The following is a 27,062-nucleotide window of genomic DNA, read 5'->3' as shown; positions in this document are numbered from 1 at the left end:
TTGAACTTCCACCAATTGTACAGTGACAAACCTCTCTATCTTCATTTCACACAAAAATAAATCGCTAGCAATTCTCACCCATGCTTTCCAGTATATGAATATATACAGTGTATTTATTTATATAATTATATCATTTATATAATTATTTATTTATCTATTATCAGCCATCTGACAAACAAGTGATTCTTGGAAGTATACAACAAAAATAATAAATATCCAAAATCATTTTCATTGATAAGTATTTAAAACATACTTTTTTTAGTAGTTTGTATAGGTTTTTTTCCAGACAAAGGGACATTCATAGCAATGGAGCCACTTCACTAGTTCATCTGTCCCCTGGCATCGCAGGCAAACCAGGCAAAACCAGATCTTGAAGGACCTTCAGAAGCTGAGAACTGATGAGGTTATTCTTATCTTGAGGTGCAGGGGAGAAAATCGCAGCATTTATTTAGTTACAGCATTTGTATAGCTACCCATTTTAAAACCAACTCTGGGTAGCTTGCATCCCATAAATATTTTTTATTTATTTATTTATTTATTTATTTATTTATTTATTTATTTATTTATTTATTTATTTATTTATTTTGTCACACAGTATATATAAGCATAAGCATAAAATAATTATGCAATATATAAGCATATATATGAGTATGAGTATGTAATAACTATATTAATTGGATATAACGAAAGGAAACAATAGGACAGGAACGGTAGGCATGTTTGTGCTCTTATGCATGCCCCTTACAGACCTTTTAGGAATGGGGTGAGGTCAATAGTATATAATTTTTGGTTGAAGCTTTGGGGATTTTGGGACGAGACCACAGAGTCAGGTAGTGTATTCCAAGCATTAACAATTCTGTTACTGAAGTCGTATTTTCTGCAATCAAGATTGGAGCGGTTAACATTAATCTTAAATCTATTGTGTGCTCATGTATTGTTGCAATTGAAGCTGAAGATGTCTTTGACAGGAAGGACATTGTAATTGATGATTCTATGAGTTAAACTCAGGTCATGTCGAAGGCGGCGTAGTTCTAAATTTTCTAAGCCCAGGATTTCAAGTCTGGTGGCATAAGGTATTTTATTGTATTCAGAGGAGTGGAGAACTCTTCTTGTAAAATATTTCTGGACACGTTCAATTGTATAGATGTCAGAAATGTGGTATGGGTTCCAAACAGTCGAGCTGTATTCAAGAATTGGTCTAGCAAATGTTTTATATGCTCTGGTTAGTAGTGTAGTGTTTTTGAAGAAGAAGCTACACAAGATTAGGTTTACAACTTTTAAGGCCTTTTTTGCGATATATATACAGTCATAAAGCTGAAAATATATACAGTCATAAAGCTGACTTTACGATAAAACATAGAAACCTGGCACTACAACCCTATTTCTCAGGTACAACCCACATTCTCACCTCATCTCATCTCACCTATCCCACAGCTTGGGGTATTGGAATCAGGTCTTGCATTCTCTCGAGAAGGATAAAAGGGTAGGAGCACCTTGAAATGGGAGGAGGGAGTACCATAGGGCAAGGGCTGCAACAGAAAAGGCATGCTTCCAAAGATCCACAAGATGGCAATGTTCAAGGGAAAGGACTTGCAATGTGCCTACTTTATCTGCTGCAAGCAAGGCAGTCCTGCAGATAACTTTGTCCCATGCTATATAGGGCTTTAAAGATATTAGCACCTTGAATTGCACCGGAAGAAAACTGAGAGCCAATGCAACTTGTGGAACAGGAGTAATGGGCAAACCTCAGGGCGCTCAAAACAGTTCATGTCACTGCATTCTAGACCAGTGGTAACTTCTGGGTGGTCTTCAAGAGCAACCTCATGTAGTGTATATTGCAGTAATTCAAACAGGTTGTTTAGTTACGAAAGTAATTTTATATAATTGATTGTAATAAATTTAAACAAAACCACTGAAATCTTCCAGAAACTTCTCAGTTGTGTTACCAACATTGTTGTCTTAAAAGCTTCTGTGAACATACGTTTTTTTGGGGTGGGGGGTGGGGGGAGATGACAATATATGCATTATGATATCATCATGCGAATGCCACCACTTATAAAATGTTGTCTGATGCTAGGATATGTTGGAAGAAATATCCATCTGGGTTCAGTTCCAAGTGGGGACAAAGACACTGGAAACATGGAGGCTGCTTGGAAAGATGGTTTAATGGTGGTCAGGATCACATGGCTTGAGTTCCTGAACAGAAAAGGGGCTGAGATCCTGTGTGCTCCCTGGTTTTATGCTTTTTCTGAGCTTTGAACTTTCTGGGGCACAGGAAGAGTATCCTGATTGGTTGTCAGACTCCCAGGGGGTGGGAGTCTTAGCTAGCCTTGCTGGCTGATGTAATCTTCCCAAGTGCCATGTGGTGAGTTTCAGTTGCTAAATGGGTTCTATTATGATGCAGATGATGGCCCATTAACAAAGGTGGGGGGTGGCAGGAAGTTGCAGGGAGCTGCTTTGTCTTTAAAACATGTTTCTCCATTTCTCATCCAGGGAAATATATTCTGCCTTTTTTAATATTTTCTAAAATATTTCATTCTTCTAGGAGGGGGGTGGGTGCTAAATTCCTACAGATATAACCACAACTTTGTATAATGAGATCATTCCAAGCCTGTTACCATTATAGCGTCCTTATGGTTTGTTATAAAAGCTACTCCTAATGAACTGTAAAATTAAAGTATTAGCATGTCGGTAACTCTGTAATAACATACTTTTCTCAATTGCTGTGACTATGGTTGTGGGCAGAAGAGAACATATGTTTAGTCTTTCTTTTTTAATGCTTTTAGGATCTGGATTCAGATCGAACTGTTCTGCAAAAAATGAGGAAAGCAGTCAAAGCAGAGCACACAACTGGACAAGGTCAGAATGCAACAAGAAATGGGATGTAGCCAAGACAGCCAGATGTGGCAGGCCAGAATGATATTTCTATATATCTAAGGATTTTTTTTAAGGACTAATTCATTTAGCTCTTTCTCTCAATTCTTAAAAATACAGATATCCAGAAATAGATCCTACTATACAGGTATACAGGTCCATTCGTGCAGAAATGCACAAATAAAAAAGAGGGCTGTGAAAATATTTACAGATCCCTCACATTCTGGACATAAATTGTTTCAACTCCTACCCTCAAAACGACGCTATAGAGCACTGCATATCAGAACAACCAGACAAACAACTATTAGGAATGCTGAATTTAGTAAGGCTGTTTAGAGAGCTACCGTAGTTGATGTGGTGGTAAAGGCATCAGGCTAGAAACTGGGAGATTCTGAGTTCTAGTCCTAGCTTAGGCACGAAGCCAGCTGGGTGACCTTGGGTCAGTCACTCCCTCTCAGCTCTAAAAAGCAGGCAATGTGGCAAATCATTTCTGAAAGACTTTGCCAAGAAAACTGCAGGGACTTCCTCAAAGGAACCAAAAAGAGAAAAGGGATAGGGAAGCAGCTTACACTGAACCATAAATTAGGCAACTATATTGTAGGCAACATAAGCCAAGTCCATGTCATGCAAAGAAAGAAAAGTTGATTTTATGTTCACTCTAGGTATTGTATTGCACAAACTGCCCTTTTCAGGTAGGATGCATAGGATTGCTACCTAACAAATATATTTTTTCAGGCATGACAAAGAAATTCCAACAGGACATACCTAGCACTAAGCAGCTTTCAATTTATATCCGTTTCATTTAGTCCATGAAAAGCTGGTTTCCCTGCGAAGGAGACATTCTAGAATTCTGTGTCAAGCTGTGCATGCAAATGCTACCCACTGCAGACAATCTTGCCAAACTCCATGGAAATTGGCCCTTCACTGATGTTGTGTACATCTTTGTTACATGTGAATAGACTCTTTTGGGTGCAGCAGACTAAATTCATGCACTCTGCTTAAAAACACATCTGTGTATGCAAGAAGAAAACTGGATTCACAAAATAAACTATGCCACAGTTTGTTTTAACTATGGATTGTTGAATAAGCCCTATAGCCTGATTAACCATAAACCATGACTTAGGAGCCAGAATGACTAGATTCATTCACTAAAATAAGTCAGAATCAAACTTAGTTTATACAATCATAGGCATCACTTGTCCACAATTGACCCAAATTATATAATTTGCATTTTTGCATGATTATACCATAACTTTGTGGTATCACTTGCTGTCCTGCTCCCCTGCAGAGACATTTCCACAATGTGAATCCAGCCAAAGTGTCTGCAATATTCCTTCAAAGAAATTAGATCAGACAAGTACTTTTGTAAACAAATTGATTCCAAAAACAAACAGCATAATCACGAACATTACCATGGTATCATCAATTTCTAAAGGGAAACTATATTCCAAAAGTGCTTCCTTCACTCCTGACCAGCTATCTCTCTGCGACCCCTTTGTCATTACACCTCCTTTCTGTCTTTGGATTCGTCTTGTAGATAAATTTCCCATTCAGGATACATTTGGAAGTCATTAGTTCCAGATGAGAAAAGACAAAGAGATCATATTTTATTAGAACGCAATCTTCATTGTAAAGGATTACCATTTGGCAATCTATAATACCACATTTGGCAGGGAACTCCAGGTCTTATCTGCCCTCACCACAATGGTCAGGAAGACCATTAATGGAACTGAACTGCAGTTCAAGAACTGGAAAACCACATATTCTCTCCCACTGTGCTTCTTAACAAACTTCAGATCAAGTGCATCCTTATTTTCATGCTGCATTTCAAATCCTTCCCAAAGTACATTTCCATTTGCTAAATTCCAGACTATTCCTATACTATATTCATGTGGGTTTTAGGGCCATAAAAATTAATGAAATGGGTTCCTGCCAATGTTTCCAGATTTCCTTTTGTAATACAGTATTGTTTGCCTCAGAAAAAGACATGCAAGAACATTCAAATACCTTTTTTATTTCTGCAGATCTCATTAGCCACTTAGATGCCCATATTGCTGCCCTGGAGAAATTTTCAGGAAACTATCACAACAGTGGAGATGAAAAGCTGTCTGAAGCTTTTACCACCTTTGCTTCATTTTCACAAGAGCTGCTAGAAGCCATCAAGAGCCTGGTACTGCCCCATCCATCTGACCATTTTCTGGGGAAAGTGTTCCGATGCCCTATTGTTGGGTTTATTGGGCTTTGTTTTCCAACAGCATCTGGAGGGCCATGGACAAGTCTTTCCTGCTCTTTGTCATTAATTGGCATTAATTGCATTTTAATCAAATATCTCCCTCACCTGAGCAAAATGTGACTATGCGTGTCAAGAAATTTACATGGTTAAATAATGTCCTAGATATAAAAATGGAAAATGTGCTTAATACATTTATTACTCATGGGGGGCAGCAGAACATTTTAATGCTTTCCATATGTGGGTAGTCAATTTTTTGTGGACCAAAGCCCATGCTCAGCATTTGGGGAACCTGGGACAGGAATAAGATTGGGGACAAATGTTTGAGAATTTTAACTGCAATGTGCACATTTTAAGATTATGCCATATTTCCCATCAGAACCGCAACTCAGTCCTGGTTTAAAGGTATGTCCCAAGACTTTCCCTTCATATTAATTCCAGCCCAGAGGATACACTGCTTAAAGTCATCTTTAGCTGTTCCAATTTTGAAGCAATGTTCTCATGATATAATTTTTGCCATGAGTATAATCTAGCATAAAAGCTAAATTGGTGTAGCTGTTAAGGCATCATGATAGAAATCAGGATACTGTGGGTTCTAGTGCCCCCTTGGGTTCTTGTCTCAGCTGGGTGACTTTGGGCCAGTCATTTTCTCTCAGTCCTAGGAAGGAAGCAATGACAAACCACGTCTGAAAAATCTTGCCTAGAGAACTGTAGGAACTTGTCCAGGCAGTCTCCATGAATTGGAGATGGTTGAATGGAAGAAAAACAAAATGTGGCATACTACACAAATCATTTGGCTGCTGATGTAATCTAGGTTGAGGATCAACCAACTTCCAATTGGTCCTTTAAATTTGGCTGCAGAAGAGATAGGATACTTGGCTTCTGCAGAGGCATTTGCCCTCAAATGCCTGATCAATCCATTCTGAAGAGCTCATTTCATCTTACACAGGCTCTTTATATGCACTGATTTAGCACACTTTTGAAAGAGCATGGACTTGTCCTTAAAGAAGAGTAGTTTACACTGCATAGAACATTTGAACCAGGAAAGATAGTGGAGTTTGCCAGCTGTGCACTGCTAGTTCTGTGCCTAATGAGGGCTTTAAAAGTTTCCTGGTGTTTCTGCTGAGTAGGGGTTTCATGTGGCCATTGATTTTAATACTGGGAGGTAGTAGGCACACCCCATTCCAGAGGGTTCTTCTAGATGCTGCTTGTCATGACCCCTTGATGCCAGCACTGCCATCTCTTTGAAGTGCTAAGCAAGGGTGGAGTTCAATTATTATCTGTTGCTCCTTCCCATTTCATACCATGTCCCTTTCTCCATACCTGTGAACAGTCAGCTGGCTACTTTTGGATTCAGAATGCCTGCTGTCTAGGAAGAGTGGTAGGACTTCTTCTTTTTTGCAAAACAGCAAGTTTAGACCTGCTATAGATCAAATTTCTGAATATTACCCATTACAGGTAGTCCTCAATTTATGACCACAATCGAGCCAAAATGTTATGTTGTTAAATGAGAACATTTAAGTGAGTTTTGGCCCATTTTATGACCTCTCACCTTTGCCACAGTTGTTAAGTGAATCACTGCAGTTGATAAGTTAGTAACATGGTCGTTAAGTGAATTTGGCTTCTCCATTGATTTTGCTATCAAAAGATTGCAAAAAGTGATCACATGACCTTGGGACACAGCAACAGGCCTAAATATGAACCAGTTGCCAAACATCTGAATTTTGATCACATGATCATGGGGATGCTACAAAGGTCGTAAATGTGAAAAATTATCATAAGTCATTTTTTCCAGTGCTGTTGTAACTTTGAACAGTCATTAAATGAACTGTTGTAAGTTGAGGACTACTGTATACTGCCCTGGGACTGGCATTTCCTGCTTCTATCCTTGTTTTTGAATTCCTGTAGTACTATTGAATCTGATTGCTTTTAGGGGAGATTCTTCTATCACCTGCCCTGCCTCATAAATACAATTATGGGGAACAGACATTATAAGAGAATAGCTGCTTGCTAGTCTTGTCTCTTCTTAATATCTATAATCATTGGCTGTCTGAAAGCATTCCACACAATAGACCATATTATACTGCATACCTTAATGTAAGTTATTACAACAGTTTTCAATATCCTCTTCTTTAATTAGGAAAGAGCACTTATTACATGCCAAGTACATAATACACTTTGTTTTTCAGTTGCTGAGCCTCTATCATAACATTCAGTTTTCTCTGGATTCACTGATCAAGGGAGATTTCAAAGGGGTGAGTTGATGCTGGAAATAGATTGTAGAACGTGTATTAAAGCAAGTCACCTGTTTGTGGATTTTCAAAATGTGATTCCATGGTCTCTAAAAGAATCACCCTGTAGTTTCAGTAATTGTTTTCCTATGTTGTAGGATCCAGCTCACACTCTATATTAGGGACAGCTCTTTTCATACTATTTCACTCATGAATGACAATAATACGTGCTCAAATTCCTGATCCTGAAGTTATTTTCTTGCAAAGCCCCTTTTTACACAGACTACTTTTTTGATAATTGTTTTGGGCAGTTGTGGACAGTATTGTTGTTTTTTGAGGAATGCAATCTCTTCCAAAGCTGTGATATTATCAATTTCATTTGTGAGGAAGTGATAGGAAAAATGACCAACTCCTTTTTATACTTTAGACCAGTGTTTCTATAAGTCTGACTGGTCAGAGGTGTGATGTGAGCATTTTGCTGAGCAGAATATGGGACCCTGCTTCATGCTATGTATCTTTCTGTACTTGCAAACTATTAGTTGGGGAACCTAATAGGTACATAAACCTACTGATGTTAGCATCTACCTGCACTTCTTTTTTCCATCCAGAAGGTTGGAGGGAAAGCAGTGTTGGGGGGATCCCCTAATCCCTTTCCTTAACTTCTGCAATAAACGTATAAAGATGGCACCTATCACCAACTTCATTGCTGCTGTCAGTTAGGGCAGAATCAATAGCAGATTGCTCTGGGGTTGATTGGGGCAGAATAATGCATTCCAGATTACTTTTATGTCAGTTCAAAGACTGGTGGATAACATTTTAATATAGCTTTCTGGAAAAGCTATTCATCTGAAAGAATTAACTATCTATGATGCCACACACTAAAAAATATTGAAAATACTACTATAATGTTTGTTTCATCTGTTGGTAGATTTTCTTTTTTTTTTCTTTTTAATAAAAGTTTTTTATTTTTCACAACAACAACAACAAACAAATTCTCATCGAACAATTACAATGTGCTGAAGGGGTGTTTACATATCTCAAAATAAACATCTCTTTCATACATATATCTTATATTATCTTTTCTAACATATCTTTCCTTCTAACTAGTGGTAAAATAAATCTCATATTTTATAATATTGCTTATCTTCTTGATCTCTAATTTCAAATGTCAATTTACTCATCTCTGCACATTCCATCATCTTCCTAATTATTTCATCTTGGAAAGGTAATTTCTCATTTTTCCAATTTTTAGCAAACACAATCCTGGCTGCTGTAATAATATTCACAATCAAATATTTTGGATCTCTAGTATATATCTCGGGAATAATTCCCAACAGAAAGACTTCTGGCTTAAAATATATGTGTTTTTTAATCATTTTCTCCAACTACGTGTGTATTTTAGTCCAATATCTTTTCGCTTCAATGCACGTCCACCACATATGGTAATATGATCCAGGTACCCGATGACACTTATCTGTTGGTAGATTTTCAAACTATTTGGAAATGTAGTGGCTCTTTTTCCTGTGTATTGTTTCCAGTACCACTGTTAGAAGAAGGAACCATAGCTCAGGAGCTTTTGCAAGTATATAGCCTCAGATTTTATCCCTGATAGTTTGAGTTGAAAGGATCAAGTAGGTGTTGCTTCTGCCAGAGAAGGTACTAATTAGGTCTGATGAGTACAATCAGACATCTTGAGGGTTGGTCATTCCAAACTTCTATTTTAGTAATTGATCCATTAAAACAAAACATTGTTTAGTAACAATATTGTGCCTAAAGAAGCATAATGATGTAGCATACTGTAAAGTATTGTATAAAGGGGAATTATGTCTTAAACACTAATCATGTTAAACAGATTAATTGCAATAACTAATTTCCTGCATCATTAAAGATAGTTCTAGAAAGTGATAAAAATAGGAAAAGTACATGCAAGCATAATGCATAGATACAGATAATCAACTACATAGACAACTACAGATAAAATAGATGACCAACAGAGCCAAATGGGAGATGTCTAAGAATAAATTGAGGAAAAAAATTGTGGTGTATTGTACAAAAAGTACTACGGTATTTAGCAATATTCAGAAAAATAGAATTTGATTGATCTGATAATAACTGAAGGTAAAGGGAATCAGAGCAGTTGGAATGCTTGACACACAAACACACATACATGTTAACAGAACAGCTTAGCAATGTAAAATTATTTGGGAGTAGAAAAATAGAACAAAAGATCAAAAGCAGCATTAAAGTGTTGCTTCATCTCTCAATAGGATTTTAAAAAGCCTTTTGAAAAAGCTTGGAAGGACTATGAAAGCAAACTGTAAGTTGGCTTGATATTATCTTCTTTACAAAACAAAGTACTTTATTTTGAGCTGATTTTATTAAAATACTTAACATTGCTTTTTCTCTACTTGAGTGGAAAGATAGAGAAAGAAAAGCGCGAGCTGGCGAAACAGTATGGAATGGTGAGGACAGAGGTTTCTGGAGGAGAGATTGCAGAGGAAATGGAAAAAGAGCGAAGGATGTTCCAGTTACATATGTGTGAGGTGAGGCAGGCAGATGGTGAGGTTTCTTCTCAGGAAGGAGGTCCTGAGCCTGTCTGTCTTTCAGCTTAGGCAGGACCGTAAGCATGATACCTCCAAAATGGTTGAGAATCTATTAACTCCATCCTGTGGAATCCTTGGTGCTCTCTGAGCTTGGTTGTTTTGGATGGTCAATACACAACTAGGTAATATCTTCAGTGCTAGAAGGGAATGGGCTTATAACTCCCTCCTGGCTTGGTTTCCACAGGCCTTGGACCTGGTTCCTGCTCCACTAGGCCCCACATCCTTGGATCTTCTCACTCCCTGTCACAACTTACTTCATTTATCTTTTCCGAAGATTGCCTCTAGGAAAGAGTAACAGCCAATCTGCCATATGGCCTTGATATACTATACAGAGGCCTCATGGTGCCGTCCCAGTAGTGGCCATCATTTTGGGAGCAGCAAAATTCTTGGATTGTGAAAATAGTGCCTGCTTCCAAACTGGTACCTGCTTTCAGGACACATCATCTGGCCTCTGTATAGTATAAAAAGGCTCATAGCAATTTGGATGTTTCTTTTTCCAAAATATGATCTTAGAAAAGGTAAGTGAACTGAGGCATGATTGGGAGAAAGAAGTCCAAGGGTGTGGGAAGCTTGCAAGGAGACCCTCGGGAGACTGGGAAGGCCCTGGGAAATGAGGGGCAGGGGGATAAACTGGGGAGGTGATACTGTGGGTCTTGGCCTGTGCCAGGCCTTCCTCACTCCCTGAGGCACCCTTGCTCCACTTAATGAACTGCATAGTCGCTTAATGACCGCCATGGGGAGAGCCAGGGTTGTGGTCGTTAAGGAAGCCAATCATGTGGGCACCTCACTTAATAACCTCCACAATGTACAACCATAATTCTGGGTTCAATTGTGGTCATAAGTTGAGGACTATCTGTAGTAGGTTTCAAAAAGCAGGAGAGGTAATATACAGTTGCAATGAAGAGGCAAAGTGGCAAAAACCGCTTCCTGTTTTGTACCCAATTTTCTCTTCAAATTGAAGAAACTCTTCAGTTGATATAGGAGAATTTGGATCCAACTCTCTTAATTTTTCCCAGTAAATTATGTTTGTTTTTAATTTGTCAATACATATCCTTCAAGATAATTCCTTTAACATTGGGACCTTTATTTTTAAAGAATCATTCAGTCTCTGAGAATATACAACACTTTCATTATTTGGTACAATTCAATTATAGTTCTTCAGATCTTAATTCTACCATAGTATCATAATCACCACTATGTAGCAATTGATTTATTTTTTTTTGCTGCTAGCTAGTGGAAATAACTGTATCCTAACACTTGGGAATTATAAATGTAACATTTGTTAGTTAGTTAGTTAGTGTATGAAAGCTCTCCCTTTCATAGAATTTAAAACACAAAGCATAAAAATAAATTTAAATTACTTCAACACAATTGTTTTTGAGTTTATGTAAAGCGAAGATTATCATATACTGTACTCTGTGCATGAGTTAAAAAGAAAGAACTGCAAAGTGTAACTTAGCACTCAAGAGGAGGGCTAAGCAAACAAATGAAAATGTAGCTCAAAAAGTCAGCTATGTAACCTTTCCCTCCAGTACCTAATTAAAGTGAACGAGCTTAAAACCAAGAAAGGAGTTGACTTGCTGCAGAATAACATCAAGCACTGCAACTCCCAGTTCAAGTAAGTGCCGTCCATTTTCTACCTTTTCATTCTTCACAATTCTCTTGGTAACAAAGATATTAGGGCAGATTAATTACAAATTTCTTGTTGCATGTGAATCTGTGAATGCATGTGAAATGTGAATCTATGGCATAAATATATTTTATTCTATATTGTACATTTTACTCTGTTATGGATAAGCAATCTTATCCTTGCAAAAGGGCTCTTCCAAATGAGATCCTTACAGCTGTTCAAATTTTGGACCTCATCATTCTCATGGTTGCATCTGGGACTGAATTGATTTCTTACTAGCTCTATAATACATGCAATATCACAACAAATTACATAGTTTCACTTGAGCATTAGAGACAATCTGGACAATCAGTTACCCACTCTTGCTTTACTGTCCTTCTAATGACTCACTTCCCACTGATGGGAAGGTATCCTCATCTCTTCCCACTTCCCATCTTCTTTCTGCTGATCAAGGATTACTTCCAACATATTGAGGTCTGCAGTTGTGATGGTAATTGTGGAAAGACTTCACTGAAAATAGTAGTGCTGATGAGAAAGAGTCTAATGGTGTGAATTGAACATACAATTTTTTTACTTTGGTTTCATGGTATTTTTCTATCAGTTTCTTCCAGAAATGTTTAAAGGCAACAGAGAAGCACAAGCAGTTTATAGAGAAATTAACCCCTGAGCTTCAGAGTGTGAGTATATAATATGAAATTGATAGGCCAAAATTTCACATCAGGTTAAAACACAGTGTGAAATACATAAACAGACACGAGTTCTGGCAAGTCTTAAGCTTACACACACAGAAACAAAATGCTTTCCAAAGAGAAGTTCAAAGTTTTCATTCTACTTTTAGTTAATAAGATTCTTTGTTGTATTTAGCATGACTAAGGTTTGTATTAGCAAGCTATCTCCAGAAATCATATTTTGAAGCTAGTTTCTTTGAACATAGTTACTAATATTAATAGTGCTTCGTCTGGATGGGGAATTCTGGCAGTTGAAGTCTACACATCTTAAAGCTGTGGAGATTGAGAAACACTGTTGTAGATAACATAAGCTTACATTTCCAAAATCCTTCTACCCTTGTAAATAATGTAGGAAATTAGCCTAATGTGGATTTTCATTCTCATTCTGGCTTTTCATTCTCATGCATGCTCCATTGCAACAGTTTCACAAAACCTGAAGTCCTGGCCATACAGTCTCCACATTAAAGACTTGAAAGTCCACATGTGTGAAGGGATTGGAGGTTGTAACAAAAATTCAAGAACTTGCAGAAACCACTGAGAAGAAGGGAATTATTGAACGATTATGATTTGAGAATGTTTATTTTTAATATAAAATGAAATAAAATTTAACTTCTGTCCTAATGCATCGATTTTGTGCAGCCTTCAGCAAGTCACTAAGCTAGAGTGGACGTGCTAAATATGTAGAGTTCTGCGCTATGTGTCCCATAGTACACATACACCATATAGTATACACATATAGTACACACATACACATAGTACACCAGGTATGCAACACTGATATTGGGAAACAACCAGGCAGACAAAGAGAGGAGGGTGATCAAGTGGGGAATCAGCCTTGAGCTGTTACTCAGCTGCAAGATACCTAGCCCTAACCTCCCCTCTAAGTTCCATGAGCCGTATCAATTTGTTCCCAAGAGAAGGCGAGCTTAAGACACATTTCGCCACGAGCTTAAGACACATCTTTTTATCTGCGCAGGACTGGACTAGAATTTTAAATTGTAAATTTGGTTTTAATGGGGTTTTACTATTTTATTGGGGTTTTAATATTCGGCCGTATTTAATAAGTTTTTTAAATTGGGTTTTAACTTGTATTTATGTGTATATTTTACTTGGCTGTAAACCGCCCTGAGTCCCTCGGGAGATATGATTAAATAAAATAAATAAATAAATAAATAAGGCAAACAGACTGGAAGATTCCTATAGTATAAGTGGAATAAAATAAAGTAGTTAGCTTGAAACACTATATGGGTGGACTTGTTTGTTTGTGCCTGACAACTGGTGAGCCAACCTACAGCAACAGGTTGAAGGTTCCAAAATGTCCTCCACCCTAAAAATCACATTCAACCAGTTCTTTGAATATATCTTTAAAGGAAGATATATTGTGTGTATGTATTCTGTGTATGTGTTCAAGTACTAATTGGATGGTTTGCAAGCCAGATCCATAACAAATGCTTCCAACTTAATAATTAAGTTCAGCATAAAAGATAAAATGGTTCCATGGAAAGACATGTAACTTGGCCTTTTGGCTTTCCAGAAGGGTATTAAAGCTTGGTTTTGCCAATTGGCTTGGGTCCCCGAGGGGAGCGCTCACTGCAGGAGTTAGTTGATGGAATAAGAAGACGTCATCCCCATGCTGTCCATCTTTTTGGTTTTAGTTTTTTGAGTAGTTTTAACATTTTAATTGTTTTTCTATTCATCTGTTTATAATCTGTAAACTGCCCACAGTCGACTTATTGGGGAGGTGGGTGGCATATACATTTAATAAATAATAAATAAACTTCCTTTTTCTTCTGGACAGATTTTATATGCTGTATTGTGTAGTCTGAATATCTTACTTCAATCTTAACTTAATCCCTTTCAAGTATGTGGAACAGTAAAGAGGCATAATTTCAAATTGCAAACATCTGAACACATACCAGTCACACTTGGAACAAATGGTGTTAGCATTCAATTTGTTAGCTTAACTGGGGTTAAAATTACTGTTAATAATGTGGGCTGGAGACTTCCTGGATTCTTGGGCAGCATAGAAAGAAATGCCAACTGAAGGTATTTTGCAGCAAACACAAAAACAATTTATGTGTTTGATGGAATGTTTTTGTGATGCATTTTAGATGAAATCAAAGCAGGAAGAGGAGAAGAAACAGTTATGTTCCCTTCGGGATCAGCTCAAATCAGCATTGCAGTTGGAACCCAGAGAGGTAAAACTAGGGATGGTACATCCAATTTTGCTATAGAGAAAGACCAGCAGGTACCTGATGAAATATTCTTAGAAATCCATTTTTAAGGACTAAAAGGAAGAATTAATTGGGGGAAAGGCAATTTACCATGTGTATGAGCACAGTTTCTGCCAATCTGCCTTTGCTTCTGTCAATTCTTCAATTTTATGGAAGAGAATTTGGTTTCAAAATTCCTTCAAAGGAGAAGAGAACTTCAGGAAATACTCACAGGTGGAATGTTCCTGTATTTATTTAATTACAAGAGAACTGCATATATAGAGATGGGTGGATGTGGTCATGTCTCTTGTATTCACTGTACAGTTTTCTCTCCAATGTTCTGTATCCTCCTTTCAATTAAATCTCAAAGGAAAACAGAATGAAGGAGCTACTCCCACAAGCCTTTTTTTAAATAGTAGCAGCAGCAGCAGCAGTAGTGCTATCCCACCTAAAGGAAAGTTGTGCTCAATAGAAAATGTTGGGAAAATTTTCTTTCCATGGGGAAATTCAAAAAAGCCCCCATCCCAGGGGTGAAATCTATTTACCTTCCTTACCTGTCCATAAGTGCACGCGCTCCGCCCTTGCATCACATGCATGTTCAGACTTTCTGTGCATGCGCAAAACCTTCTACGCATGCGCAGAAAGTAAAAAACACATTACTTCCTGGTTAAAACCAGGAAGTAATGATACCTGGGCGGGTGGGCAGAGCTTTGCTCCACCATTGCTACCGGATCGCCAAACTACTGGTCACGATCACTACCGGATCATGCGATCCAGTCCAATCTGGCAGCATTTCACCCCTTCCCTGTCCAATATGCCTATCCCAAAATTTAGTGCAGAATTTCACAAAGTCCTCTGGTATTTCATGCTTTGATGTGAAATAGAATGTTCATTAAATTGTTTTAAGAAGAAAGTTCATAGTAAGAAAAGGTGCCAAGATAGCTTATTACATGGGCAAAAAATATTTGGCCAAGGATAATAACTGCCCAGCTTTCAATTTCATTTGCTAACTTTGGGGGAATTTTGATTAAAAGAAAAGATGGGGCCAGCAAAATCAGGGCATTATATCAAATCAGTGTTTATTAACCTTGGTAACTTTAAGATATATGGATTTCAACTTCCAGAAATCCAATTCTACAGATCTTAAAGTTGCTAAGGTTGAGAAATACTATACTAGATTGATCTTTCTATGCTTCAACAAGTATTGCTGCAAGATAATTCATTGTTATTGCGAGCTTAGCATTTTCTGGGTAAATGTGCTGAACTTGTGCCCAAAGCAATTTAAAAAATATATAGATCAGTGGGAAAGAGAAGATACATCATATGATTAAATAGTTGAAAGGTTTTGTGCAGCAAATGGATTACATTATCTTTTGCTCGAGAGAGCAGACAAAGAATCTGCTCTCTAGAGCAAATGACAAGAAAGCAATGGCTATATTTTAAGAGGATCTGATGATAAGAGGATTTTGCAATATGGTGGAGTCTCTTCACTCAATGGCTGGATGATTGCCAGGGATTGTATGGCTCCATATTGGATTGAGCAGAAAGATGGAATTAATGTCCATCTAACTATTTCCAACTCAACATTTCTAATTTTGACATCATAGTCTAATGGGCCTTGTATTTTCTGCATTCTTGCTTATTGCTATATATAATTACATTTTAAATATGTATATTTGTTTTCTAGCAGAATTCTGTGAGCAAGCCGGTGAGGTATAGCATGCATCAGCTCCAGGGAAATAAGCAGTATGGCACAGAGAGATCTGGGAGCCTCTTTAAGAAAAGTGATGGGTAAGTAATGCAATGATTTCATCCTTGGCAACAACAAATATATGTTAAAAACAATAAAACTTAAAGCAATACAACTATTTAATTGCTGCCTGACTTTCTCTATTAAATGCCTGGGTTGTGAATATTTCTCTTGGAATTTGCCTTGAAAATATTGTATTTTGAAAGCAGAGTATGAATTACTAAAAAGAAATCATCAGTTGTTTTCCAGGCAAAATTTTGGTGTCTAAAACTGTTTTTGTCATGAAATTCTATGCTTGAAAAATATGCTTTTTGTTAAATTTCAACAGTAGGAATTAGAAGGAGAGATCCGTGTGAAATTTGCATACATTCATGCCCACTTAAGCCTTGGAGTACATCATAAAATTTAGTTACGAAGAATAACTATAGTTTGATTTTTGTACAGTCTGATAAAATGCAAATCAATAATTTATGTATATTAAAGCTTCCTTACACATATATCCTTAAATAAAATAATTTTATTCATATTAATCTTAATTATTAAAGTTGTTTACTGGGTATGTTTGGGATTACCAGATGTCTGGCAAAAAGGATGATGTATTCTTTTTGGCCTCGTTTTTTTTCTCTGGCAGGCAGAGCCTTAAAGTCAAACGTTGTCCACCTTTTTTGAGTCTTTTGATTTTCTTATTATTGTTTTGGATTGTTTCACAGCCATAGTCATTCAAATGTTCAAATATTGTGACTTTGTAAATTGTTTGCTTCTTTCTTTGCGTCATTTATTGATAGATTCAAGAGTCTAGAATGACATTATTTCCCGATGTCAGCAATTGACTTCAATCAAGCCCTTTCAAATCTATGATCACTCTAGTCTCGTCTGTAGATCACATGACTCGTCATACATTTCTGTGTGAAATTTGAATGGGGCATCGCTGCAGATTCTATGTTATTGCTAGCATGTGCTCTTGAAATTAAAATGTGTTGTAAAAACATAATGAAAATACAAATTCATATACATCTAGACCTAAGTAACATTTTTTTGCAGTTTTTCACTGTAATTTTGAGTGTGGATGCCAAGAAAGTTAAACAGTTAGTGTGCCCTCCTTTCTAATTGTCCATGTCCTCCCTTGCCTGTTCAGATATCTGTCCAAAGTACATTTCAAGGCCTTACTAGCTTAAACCTTAACTTAAGTCTGCCTCTCCTATAATGAACCTGTCTGACTCATAGATAAGATGGGGCTTTTTGTAGCTGCCATCTTTCTGGCATAGAAGAGAGGGCCTCCTTTTTTGCTCCCAGATTTTAGAATGCATTCTCTTGGAAGCGGAGTTGGGTTTTCTCAGCACCCAAAATATATAAATATTAATATATATTTATGTATTTATTGACTGTTAATTACCTTCTACTAATATAATAATGTCATTTTGCATATATTGTTTGGTTTTTAAAAAGCACTGGCTGCCTTTTCTATTTTGCCTGAGTAGCAAGGGAGAGTATAAGAGAACTAAATAAATCCATTTATTATAGTATCTCAGCCCAATTGTAGAAGATTCACCCTTCTCCACAAGCGATTCCATGCTCTGCAAGTTTGAAGAAGGCCTCTTTCCAGAGAGCTCCTGTAAGGATGCAGATGGCTTCATTAGGAAGAAAAGAAATAGTGGGAAACATTATTTCCATGAATACTTCTAAGTTCCATTAAATTATAATTACGTTCCAAACATGAATACCTTTTGTTTGATCTGACCATTTGTTGGTACTCTTATGCCATGGTGATTAGAATTAATATTGTATATGTAACTGCTTAGTTCTCCAATAACTTAGAACGTTATCTTTTAACTTTTAAATAAAAATATGCTGTTTTTATATTTCAGCTTAAGGAAAGTCTGGCAGAAGAGAAAGTGCACAGTCAGGAATGGCTATCTTACCATTTCACACAGTACAGTATGCATCTTACTTCCAGTATCGGGATGTTTCTCTTAAAACAAAACTCTCAACAAAATGGAGCTACTGTTTATCCATTGGAGTTCCTCTATGTCTTTATTTTCTTTCTGGAGGCCCTGAAAGAGCAGGTCCGCAACTTGAGTCTGCCTGGACTCATGGATCGGCAAATGGAGGATGTGGCCAGTCAGGGCTTTGCGCAGTTTTAGCTAATATGTCATTTGCAGCCTTACTTGAGACCTGATTACAGTGTTGACTTCCTCCTGGAACTGTTCAACCTAATACCTATTGCTTCTCCATTGGTGGTCTGCCCAGTCTTTCCCCAGAGACTCTTCCTTTCCCTCTTGAATCTTGGGTGAATTGCTGCCAGCTGGATCTCTCCTTCTCATTCTTAGTTCTTGAGATTTTTCATCCCTTTGGGTTCTTATTTCCCTTCTTTCAGGGCTGCTGCCTGTGGACCTTTCTTCTCCCTTTCCAACTAGGAAGTAACAATTGCTCTACATACTCAACTTCTCTCCCCAACATTTTTTTCTGGACACTGTTCTCTTCATGCACAGTCAGTTTCTCTCCTCTTCTTGTTATATTCCAACACACTTCATCTGACCCTCTTTATGAAATCTAATGAAACTCTGTAACATAAGGATTTAGCCCAAATAATGCTGCTTAGGTTACTAGTTAAATACTATTGAAACTGATGTGCATTTCCTTTTTCTATGGCTATTTAGTTAAATCGTCTTCCGGTGAAGCTGAATTTGCTCACTTGTCAAGTTAAACCAAATGCGGATGACAAGAAATGTTTTGATCTTATTTCACGTGAGTTCTGTTAAGTTCATCTCAGATTGGAGTCGTTAACGAAGTATCATCCAGATATTTGACTTTATTTCTCACCAGTCTCAGTAAACATGTCAATGACAAGGGATTATGGGAATTGCTGCTCAAAGCATCTAAAATTCACCTGGTTGCTTTTTGCCAATGAAATGATAGTTAGGAACTTGTAATTTATCTCACAAGTATCCTATATCCGGGTAATCCCCCTGTCTTCTCTTCCCTCTTCCCTCTCCCCGTTCCAGTTTAAATCATACATCAGTTTAGCTATGCCATGCATTTGACAAAATGAGGTAAAGTTCATGAAAGCTTGTGTCCTTTAATATGTATTTTTAATTGTGAAAAAATGCTACCACCAGACCCTTCCTGATTTTTGGCTACCTTGGCTAATATGGCTGTCATCCTACAATGTTTTTTTGTTAATGACTCCACTTGTTTTATTCATGCATTTCTTTACTAATATTAAGATGTTTCCATGTTTGCATATAAAAAGTAGCTTTATCAGTGTTATTTTCTGGTTTGTTAAATACAACCTTTTGTTTCTGGGGGTTTTTTTCTTTTCAGATAACCGGACATATCACTTCCTGGCAGAGGATGAACAAGAATGTAATATGTAAGTATCAGAGAGGAAAAATGAATGCCTTTTCACTGGATTTCTCCAAAGAGACTCTGGATAGATTTTTGAACTTTGTGCTGAGAAAAGGATTATGTCAAAGGCCTGGCTGGTCCTTTTTAAGTCTAAGATTTTATTAGTCTTTTCCTACTAATTGAAATCTTATTTTCTTTTGTTGGAAGAAATATCCATCTGGGTTCAGTTCCAAGTGGGGACAAAGACACTGGAAACATGGAGGCTGCTTGGAAAGATGGTTTAATGGTGGTCAGGATCACATGGCTTGAGATCCTGAACAGAAAAAGGCCTGAGATCCTGTGTGCTCCCTGGTTTTATGATTTTTCTGAGCTTTGACCTTTCTGGGGCACAGGAAGAGTATCCTGATTGGTTGTCAGACTCCCACTAGAATATTTCATTCTTCTAGGAGGGGGGTGGGTGCTAAATTCCTACAATCCCTACTTTTTTTTTTTTTTTCAAAACATGTGAGTTTTGAAACATGCTGTTGGCAAAAAATTAAAATTGATCAAATCAGTGGGTGCTTTTAATTTTCCTGATGCAAAGGAAGCCATTGATAGAGACAACAGAAAAAAAGATTCCTTCAGTGGCTCCCAAAAGCTTTCAACCATGAAGGTCTAGCAGCCAGGGGAAAAGTTCTGGTAAGAATTTTACAGTATCCAATTTTCTATGCCAATTAATTTCAGCTGTTAGATATCACTTTCTGAGAGCTTCCAGTCAGGTCAAGCAAGCACACATCCCAAAATTTTCACAGCCATGGCTTTCCTTTAAATTACAGGCTGCCCATTTCCAAGGGTTGGTTACTAAACCTGCCCTAGCTCTTACTTTAGTCTATCCAAGATTTTTTTTTTTCCAGTCCAAATTGAGGTTAATCAGTGTGCAATCCAGGCTTTTTCCTTTCTTTTTTTAAAAAAAAAATATAAAAAAATTACACACAATGAGCCCTGGGACTTCTACTCATGAGACCACCAGTGCAACATATCTTGCTTTACTGGGCAACTGGGCAGCATCATTTGTGAGTCATAGTCAGGGCTTGGGTTTTGGATATCACTTTTTCTGCTATCTCTTCAAGAGAGGAATTGCCTGAGGGGGATGCCCCTCCCCCATGGAATTAGCAGGGAGATCTGACTCCTTGGGCTTTTAGTGCCACAGAGCAAAAATCAACCTAGAAGTCTTGTGTGGAGGTAAGTGAAGGGAATAGTTTCAGTCTAATTCTCAATGGTGTGTCTCTCTGTGTGTGCCTGTGTATGCAGCTACTTTTACAATACAGGCAATACAAACATGCTGGACAAATTTCCCTACCATTAGACAGAAATCTCAGGTGTTGAGAACTAACTGTGGCAGCCACTCAAATACAATCCTTACATGGGTACTTTAGACTGATTACAATGTAAATGAGACAAGAAAGAAAACCTTACAATGAATTTTCCACCCTCCCCCATAGTCTTTCCAGTTGTCTTCTGGGAATTGAAAAGAGTCTTTTAGTCTTTACTTGTACATCTCAGGGTCCTTTCTTTCATATCTTTTGGGTGGCATGCTTGTTGGTCAATCAGGTTTGGAAAGGTCTGCTCCAATCTGGTTGCTATGATGACTTTCAGTGGGGGCTGGATTCAAACTCAATTCCTGGCTCCAACAAATAGAAGGTCTCCTCTGGGGGCAGCATCTGGAACCATGTGCTCTGCTTCCACAGTTGCAGAGTCATCTTTTCAGGGCTGAAAGACATTAGAACAGGATCTCCTCCCCACTTTTGTGGGTAATCTTCTCAGGAAAGGCATTGTAACAGGATTAGAGATGGGGGGGTAGATATCTTGCAGGCAGAGTTTGAAAAGATACAACACATCAATATTGCAGTTACTAAAAGATAATGCAGTTTCAACAAAATGGAGATACAATTGATGAAAGAAAAAAAAATGGATTCACAGTGGAAGAGGATGAACAGGTAAAATCATTTAAACACACAGTAAATGCAAGACTGTTTTTTTTTTCTCTTGTAAGTGAACTTAAAACGTTTCCTCATAAACTTATCTTGTAAGTGAACTTAAAACGTTTCCTCATAAACTTGAGTTGTTACTTTAAGATAAAGAGGAGAAAAAGCAGAAATGAAAAGTTCTGTACCCTATTCCAGGTGGCCACGAAAATAGGGCAAAGGCTTTCTTTCTTTTCTCTCTCTCTCTTTTCCTATTTTATTGCTTCAACCTTTTGTTTTGTTTTCCCTAACAATTTAAAATTCTTGTCTCTAGAGATCAGATACATTTTACAGTTACAATTACCTCAAGGGCCCACAAAGACACACATACACACATAAAAAACAAGGAGGACAAAGAGCAAAACAAAACTCTGAGGTCTACACACACTGATCATTCCGCCATAAATCTCAGTTAAATTAGGAAGGCACAAATCTTAACAGACAGACCACGTGGTTCCATAGAAGAAAGAGAAAGAGACAAACAAACAAACAAAAACCCAAACATTCCTATTTATATATTTCCCTTTTCTTTTAAGTACCTTTATCTAGCCAAATTTGTCTTCCTGGTGTTATCTCTTAGCAAAGCCCATTTTTTACATAATTTCTTCAATTTCTATTCTCGCATGCCAGTCAACACTGGCACCTGCCTGGCGTCCCAGGCCCCAAGCATGTCTCTCAGGGGATTTCCCTCTACCCTCGAGCTTACGCTTCCCATGATCCTCGGAATGTGAGGCTCACTTTGTCATAGCCGGGCACTCCCGCAGTTTCGGAAAAAAAAGGTATCCGCGAAGGACTCCGACTCCCTTCTGTCGAAGTATGGGCCCCTTCCTTAAGGGAACTCTTATTTGAAGATCACCAATAAAAAAAATAGTGATCCCGGAGGACCTTGCTGCCCCTACAGCAGGTACGAGCACCTCCTCTCACTCCACATGCTCCACTTTAGGCTTTGCTTTCCTTTTTAGATACACCGATAGTTCCTATATATTTCTTTTTTCCCCCTTCACACTTCTTTTCCTTTTGCTCAGCTTCCATTCCTCGAAAACACAAAGTTCCACATTTGGCTTCCCCCCCTTGCTTTCTCTAGCCTACCGGTCACGGCTCGGTGGAGCTAGCAGTAGGTAGAGGTGCGGCTAGAGGTTGCTCAAAGAGGTGGAATCAGACTGTTTCCTCAGGTGGAATCCCACACACACTTCTTCCTTCCCTAACAGAAGGTCCTGTGCTCTGGCAAAACCCCCATGCTCTCCAGACTTTTGGTCTTTCTGCGGTTAGGAAATGCACAGAGGATGCAAGATCCAGCTATGATTGGGAGAAGGGCTCTCTCATTCACACACATGCAGGCATACACATATTTCCCATACTTTTCCATGCTTAAAATTAAAATTTAGAGGTACTCACCTTCTTTCCAAGCAGTCTTTGAGCTCAACACTCAAAACCCCTTTAAAACCTAGTTCCAAATGGCCAAGGTCCAGGAAAACTTACCCACAGACTCAATGGGTCTGTTGCTAGCAAGGGAGGCTTACCTGGGCCAGGTCCATTGGTTAGGTTAGCTTGGAGTCCCATCTGTGGGTGCCAATTGTTGGAAGAAATATCCATCTGGGTTCAGTTCCAAGTGGGGACAAAGACACTGGAAACATGGAGGCTGCTTGGAAAGATGGTTTAATGGTGGTCAGGATCACATGGCTTGAGATCCTGAACAGAAAAAGGCCTGAGATCCTGTGTGCTCCCTGGTTTTATGATTTTTCTGAGCTTTGACCTTTCTGGGGCTATTAACAAAGGTGGGGGCCGCTTTCCAAGAGCATGTTTCTCCTTTTCTCATCCAGGAAGGTATAATATTCTGCTTTTTAAAATATTTCCTAGAATATTTCATTCTTCTAGGAGGGGGGGTGGGTGCTAAATTCCTACACTTTCTTTCAATTTTAACTTATTTATGGCAACAAGGCCCACATGATACTGTCTGTTCAATTGTGTCCAATTCTCAGTTATTCTATGCACTGACTCTCTTCACATTTTCTGATACAGCTTCTTCCAGCTATTTTATGCTCTGGCAGGTGGTGGCTTTGATGGCATCTAGCCACCAAATAGCTATAAAGTGTCCCAATAGCAGGTTTGAAATATAATCTAAATTTTTCCATTAGATAAAAGAGTTTAAGATTTATAATATTTTAAAAATATTACATAATACACTAAAAAACCCAATTCACTGAGGTATTACTAAAAACCCTGCTTTTATAATCCTAGTTAAAAATCTGGCAGTGGCCTCTGTAATATTAGGATTTTCATCTGCAACTAAAATTTTAACGTATTCAGAAATATTTCTTCCTGTTATTGATTTTAAAATAAACCAGATAATGTCCTGCCAAAGACTCCTATAAAATTCATGATACAATAAAATGTGATAAACTGTTTCAAGATCAATACCTGTCGTGTCCCACTCCTCCTCTGATGGCCGGGTCGGGGAAGTCCGTATCAAGCCTGCCTCTGCAGCTCTGCCAAAGTCCTATCAGAGTCCTCAGGGCAGGCAGGAATCCAAGGTGTGACTTCAGCAATCCAGATTAGACTTTGCCTGACTCAGAGAATGCCAGAAAGCAGATCCTTTATATAGGCCATGGGGTGTGGCTCCATGACTCAGCACTTATCCAGGCCTGCCCCTCCCTTCCTTTTGCTGACGTCGCCACTCCATTCTCTGGAAGCATGGATCTATCCATTGCATCGTTTCGTCTCCAGCTGTTGGTAATCCCAGCTCATGGCTGGCTTCAGGCGCACATGCTATCGGAGGGAGGTTTGTTTGTTCAGTTTGTCCGGGCATGGTGCCAGGGCTGGGGGCTGGAGGCATGCCAGGACATTCTTCAGCACTATCAGTGTCCAGCAGGAGATAAGAGGGGCCCGGCTGCGGCGGGGAGAGCGAGCGAGGCACAACAACACCATTTACAAGGACAAAATCTTTAAAAGATGGGGAGTTTTTGAAATCTACCTTTTAATTATTTTATGGCAACATATCTAATTTGGCTTTTGGAAACTGCCCTTCACAGATGCATGAAATGAATAAGTGGGAAGCATAAGACTATATATATCTTTTTCCCATGTCAGGGAAGTTTTTCACCCATCAATTTCGGCCAATCATGCAGACAGATCCATTTTTACCTTTCTCCATTGTTTAATGTGAAGGAAGTGGTGTACACAGTGAGATTTTATAGATCCCCTTAATCCGTGGAGCTCTTTCTGAGTGGATGAAGGCATTATTTATCTAATGACATTTTCTATATTACAGATGGGTTTCTGTTTTGAGTAACAGTAAAGAAGAAGCTTTGAACGTGGCCTTCAAACAAACCCATGACAAGGATGGATACAACATGGAGAATCTGACGGGAGCAATCATTGAGGAAATAAAGCACATGCCAGGAAACAACATGTGCTGTGATTGCTCAACACCAGGTACAAAAAAGAGATTGTTGCTATTTTTCACTATATCTCTGAAAAACAATTTAGGATCACAGCAAATGATTATGTTAAATTGTAGAAAAGAGTGATATAGAGCTTGTTATACAATATATAGGGTGTGGGGGTGTGGGGGTGTCTTATTTCTTCTCCAGGAGCTGAAAAGGCAGTCTTTTTAATCAGGTCACATCAATCTAGTCAACAATTCTCACTATTTCCAATCACATATAGCTGCTGGTTGTGCCAGCTGAGAATTTTAGAGAAGTAATCTAACCTACCTGAAGAGTGCCAGACTGGGGAAGGCTTGAGTAATGGGTGATTTGAAAGCAGGTTTCACAGTCATCTGGTTAATTGTTTTTCCTGTTTTCCTATTTTGTTCATTTGGTTTCTATTTGATTTCAAATTCTGAACATAATGTGGGCTTTTTGAGCTACTTTGCAACAGGCTAGATAAGTGATGGAGAACCTTTTCAGCACCAAGTGCCAAAAAAGGAGTGTGCACGTGCTTGTGTGCTTCACGTGCATGCTCATCTGGCCCGCAACCCGGAAGAGGAGCTGCCCAGGGCACATGTGCACGCCTGAAAATGAACTTCCGGTTTTTGGAATGCACCTGCGCACTGGCCAACTAGTCTTCCAGTTCCTGGTGTGCATGCGCACACAACAATCAGCTGACCTTTGTGCATGCTCACTCAGGAAAACAGAACATCAGCTCTTCCAGTTTCTGGTACTGCCGCACGCATGAAGGCCAGCTGATTGTCGCTTGCGCATGAGCACCAGAAACCCAGAAGAGGAACGGGTGACGCTGTGCATGCCAGACGACATACCACTTCGGGAACACATGCCATAGGTTCACCATCACGGGGCTAGATATATTTTTAAGCTCAGCAACGTGGGCAAAGTAACAAAACATGCTGAATGGGGGCAGAATATAAAAAAAATTGCATCAAATCTTCACTGTACATGTGCCATCATTTTCTGTCATTCCACTAGCTGTGGGTGCCTAGGGTTTCCTAGGAGGTCTGTGTTCAGCTTCACACAAACATGGCTTCTGAATCTCTACCATATCTCTCTTCAAGTCTTCATTTTGAAGCTAACTACAGTTGTCTTCATTGCTTCACTGTCCTTAAAAAACTGGGGGAAAACCACAAAAAACATTAACTGCTTCATCCAGCGGACCAATTTGTGAATTTAAAAATGGCATTGCATCATTTTTCAAGATGAGAGTTAGTTCTGACACAGCCCATGAAAAACAACTATGTTTTGGCACTGTTGCCAAAACATAGAAACAAATGAGAATGGGATTCCCCCTGAAGAAAGGAGGCTGGACCACTTGTTGCACAAGAATGCAAAAGAGACACAAACATGTTTGAATTGTAATTCTCTAAAGAGGGTTTGATGTTGCGAAACAATTGTCTTCCCCCTTTGTTAAATAAAACACCTGCCCATTTGCTTGCGCACAGACTGTTAAATATGACTGTAATCTTTGTTTCCCCTTATTTTATTTTATTTTATCTTTGTTTTGAACCAAATTAATTATTCTATAGTAAACATTCTATCTCCACTATTGATATTTTAGGAAATACTGTAGCTTCACAATTGCAAAAATTGGGAAGATTTCCTGTATCATTCATTATTTCCAGCAATATCCCTGTGCTTCCTCCCTGCATAGATCCAGCTTGGCTCTCCATTAATTTGGGGATCTTAATTTGCATTGAATGTTCTGGGATTCACCGAGAGTTGGGTGTTCATCACTCCCGCATCCAATCTTTAGCCTTGGACAAATTGGCCACCTCAGAGCTTCTGGTAAGAACCAATTTCGTTCTGCACCATCACCATTCTTTCACAAGTTTAGCGTTGGAATAGATTTGATATGTTTCACTATGTTATAAAATCTATATTATATTCTTATTTCTTTTTGCAGTTGGCTAAAAATATTGGAAACTCACGATTTAATGACATAGTAGAAGCCAACCTTCCCAATTCATCTTCAAAGCCAACCAAGGACAGTGCAATGTAAGGAA

General features: G+C 38.4%; 1 protein-coding gene across 2 annotated transcripts in view; it reads left to right on the top strand.

Moving 5' to 3' along the window:
* Positions 1-27,062, top strand: part of LOC131194522 (arf-GAP with SH3 domain, ANK repeat and PH domain-containing protein 2-like) — a 49,449-nt gene that overhangs the window by 2,423 nt on the left and 19,964 nt on the right. Inside the window, exons 2-16 of one of the 2 annotated variants that reach the window (XM_058175603.1) lie at positions 2,787-2,859; positions 4,899-5,044; positions 7,294-7,359; positions 9,603-9,652; positions 9,749-9,878; positions 11,471-11,556; positions 12,170-12,245; positions 14,408-14,494; positions 16,200-16,300; positions 18,125-18,194; positions 18,917-19,004; positions 19,581-19,629; positions 24,876-25,039; positions 26,711-26,844; positions 26,963-27,054. In XM_058175603.1, coding sequence (XP_058031586.1) covers positions 2,787-2,859; positions 4,899-5,044; positions 7,294-7,359; positions 9,603-9,652; positions 9,749-9,878; positions 11,471-11,556; positions 12,170-12,245; positions 14,408-14,494; positions 16,200-16,300; positions 18,125-18,194; positions 18,917-19,004; positions 19,581-19,629; positions 24,876-25,039; positions 26,711-26,844; positions 26,963-27,054 — 1,412 coding nt within the window. Of the gene's footprint in view, positions 1-2,786; positions 2,860-4,898; positions 5,045-7,293; positions 7,360-9,602; positions 9,653-9,748; positions 9,879-11,470; positions 11,557-12,169; positions 12,246-14,407; positions 14,495-16,196; positions 16,301-18,124; positions 18,195-18,916; positions 19,005-19,580; positions 19,630-24,875; positions 25,040-26,710; positions 26,845-26,962; positions 27,055-27,062 lie in introns of both variants that reach the window. The other variant, XM_058175602.1, reaches the window with a different exon arrangement.

Source organism: Ahaetulla prasina, chromosome 3 (genome assembly GCF_028640845.1).
Source record: "Ahaetulla prasina isolate Xishuangbanna chromosome 3, ASM2864084v1, whole genome shotgun sequence".
NCBI lineage: Eukaryota > Metazoa > Chordata > Lepidosauria > Squamata > Colubridae > Ahaetulla > Ahaetulla prasina.
This window is presented reverse-complemented; position numbering and strand designations above follow the sequence as displayed.